Source organism: Octodon degus, unplaced genomic scaffold, assembly GCF_000260255.1.
Source record: "Octodon degus isolate 3935 unplaced genomic scaffold, OctDeg1.0 scaffold00066, whole genome shotgun sequence".
NCBI lineage: Eukaryota > Metazoa > Chordata > Mammalia > Rodentia > Octodontidae > Octodon > Octodon degus.
The window spans coordinates 13,294,313-13,297,157 of record NW_004524642.1 but is presented as its reverse complement, the minus strand read 5'-3'; the positions used below and the strand labels follow the sequence as shown (position 1 = coordinate 13,297,157).

Here is a 2,845-nt window from a genome sequence, read left to right as displayed (position 1 = left end):
GGCCCGAGGGGGTGGGAGAGGGTCCGGCCCACCCTGTGCCTGGGCTGGGACTGGTCCCGCCTGCGCAGGGTAGCAGGAAGCTCTCCACACACTCACCGGACCTGGGCTAGGACTGGGTCTCCCCTGCAACCTTTTATTATTATCTTTTTAAATTTTGAGATAGGGTTTCACTAAGTCGCTAAATTGCCTAGGCTGAGCTCGAACCTGCGACCCTTGTGCCTCTGCCTCCCATAATGCCAGAGCTCCGTACCACCTGTTGGATCTGCACAGCAGCGCGGTTCATTTCCCGCCCCTCCGACCCCACCGCCCCTCCCTCCCATCCGCCGCCTCCCTTCCCCGCTGTCCCCCGGGATGCAGAAGGGGTGCACACTCCAGTTTCCATCTCTCTAAGTAGGCTGGGGCCCGATCAAACTGTACCCTAGAAGAGCAACCTCAAAGCGCTAAGGAGCCCAAGCTTGTAAACCCAGGCACTTTTAGCTCTCACCTCCCAGAAGCGCCAGATCTCACTGGCCAGGCTGCAGCGCCCTAGAACTGGAACTCACGCTGCTGGGTGAGCCCTGGAGAAGTCCCCTGGAGAGCGCGAAACAGCGAGTCGAGTCCTCCAGGCAGCCAGAGAGGCCGGGCTTCGCCTCTCCGAGGCAGCGGAAGCCAGTCGGCTCCCTCTCTATGGTTCCGTCCTGACGGAGGGCTCGCGAGGCTTGCCGGGACGGTCGGGCTTCCGGCTGGGCTGTGGCGGCACTAGTTTGAAGTTGGCTTCTCTGGCGATAGCATGTCTGAGGAAGGCATAGGTACCCTGGAGGAGTTGAGCAGTTGGCCGGAGGAACAGTGCCGCCGGGAGCTGCCGTCTGTTCTGCCTCGGCTCCTCATATCCTCTGTGGTCGCTTGTCCGCTTGCAGGGCGGGGACCGGACCCTGTCAGGCCCGGGCGAGCGCGGAGACGGTGGGGTCTGCGTGTGCGAGGCCGGGGCTGCGGCGCGGCCTTTTCCTCCGGTCTGTGTGCCTTGGTGGGTTCCTGTGCGTTCCTTAACTGCGGGTCAGCGTGAGCTCCTTGGCGGGAGGCCGGTGGGAAGGCGGGGAGCCCGACCTGAGTTGAGAGCCGGAGTTGTAGCGCGTTTCTCTCAGCTTTTAGGAAACCTCCGCCCTCGGAGTGCGGAATTGGAGTCACGCCTTCCTCGGTGTTGTGGCCATAAAAGGACAGAGCTCTCCCAAGGTGCCAGGTCTTTAAAAGATGTTTGTAAATACAAATATTTCCCCCCTTCCTCTGGCTAATTAAAAAGAATTGCTTCAGTTGCTTCAGGTTGGCTTTTGCTTCGTTTGAGGTTTTTTTGGTGGAACCGGGGATTGAACTCGGGTGCTTGCGCTTGCCGGGGAAGCGCTTAACTCTACTGAGCCATCTCCCCCGCCCAGTTTTTGTTTGTTTGTTTGTTTTAAAGTATTGAATAAACTAATATTCATAAATGTTAGTTTATTCAGTATTTTCGGTGTGCTAGGTTGTGCGCCAAACACTTTCACCGGCATTGTCTTTTGTTTCTGGTGCAGAGAATCAAACCCAGGGCTGTGTGCATGCTGATGTGGGGCTCCAGCACTGAGCAACATTCTCGGCCCTGCATCTGAGTTATTTGATGTCACTCTGCCAAGGACAGATAATTCTCTATATGTTTAATGCCCTTGTGGTTGTCACTGTGACTGGAGCCCTAACCCTTTATGTTACAAGGTACTTTTTTCCTCTTTGAGCTCAGCTTCTACATAAAATTATACTTGAAAGGGGAAAAAACCTCAGTTGAGAGAACCTCGATAGTGCACAAACAACTTTTCAGTGAAAACCTAATGTAACTAAATGTTATATAAAAGTTATTCATCTAGGCATTAAAAATTTTTGGTACCAAAGACTTTTTAGTTACTGTGCAGGTATGGGAATTTCTGTTTTCACTTGAGTCCTAGCTTAGAAACAAATGACCAAGCTCCTACTGGAAACCACTTACTGTGTACTCAGCGGCTGTGTAAGAGACATTGTTTTAACTTACGCGCACAAAAATATCTCACATGGTTCCTTTTTCTCCCCATGTTTATGGAAATTTCACTAAATCTAAAGTTAGCATTTCCATTTTGCTTTGTATTTCAAATTTAACATATTCAAGAGAACTAAAATCTGTTTAGAGTTTCCTAAATGGCTGTACAAGCCAAAACTAAAAAAAAAAAAAAAAAAGAAAACAAAAACAAAAACAAACTGAAACCTTCAGATTCTATTTTTCATACTTGGGAAATTGTTTCTCACTCAAAGGTGAGTCAATCCCCCTATCTCCGCTATTACTACCACACTGATTCTTAATTTTAAACTCCTATCGCCTGACTTATTGTTAACAACTTCCTTATTTCTACTCATGTCTTCTTGTAATCCATTCTTTAAATTAAGTTTGAAGTAAAAACCATAGGTCGTATATTCCATATGGTATTTTTACAATAAAACATTTCTAATAACTATTAATGGTGTATAACTTTTGTATTGAATGCAGAGTAATTTCTGGTAATGTTGGTATAATAAGAATGCAAGTACTATAATATGAGAAGACCAGTAGAAGTAGAGTATGATGAAGAGAAAGAAATCTCCAACCAGTAGTAGAGACCAGGAATTCATGGATTAACATTATTGTTACTTACATGTCAAAAGTATTTTATGGCTGGTCATGATTTGTAAAGCTAAGTTATCTCTGTTGTTTTTTTTTTTTTTTTGGTGGAACTGGGGATTGAACTCAGATCCTTGCGTTTGCCAGTCAAGTGCTTATCCTACTGAGCCATCTCTCCGGCCCCTCTAAGTGGTTTTATTTTTATTTTTTATTTTTTAATTA

The 2,845-nt window shown here is 47.2% G+C and overlaps 1 protein-coding gene across 4 annotated transcripts in view; it reads left to right on the top strand.

Moving 5' to 3' along the window:
- The first annotated feature begins 725 nt into the window (after window positions 1-725).
- Window positions 726-2,845, top strand: part of CUNH1orf112 (chromosome unknown C1orf112 homolog) — a 54,295-nt gene continuing 52,175 nt past the window's right edge. For all 4 annotated transcript variants that reach the window (XM_023719226.1, XM_023719227.1, XM_004634840.2 and 1 more), the window contains exon 1: window positions 726-865. In XM_023719226.1, coding sequence (XP_023574994.1) covers window positions 770-865 — 96 coding nt within the window. In that variant the 5' untranslated portion in view covers window positions 726-769. The remainder of the gene's footprint in view (window positions 866-2,845) is intronic.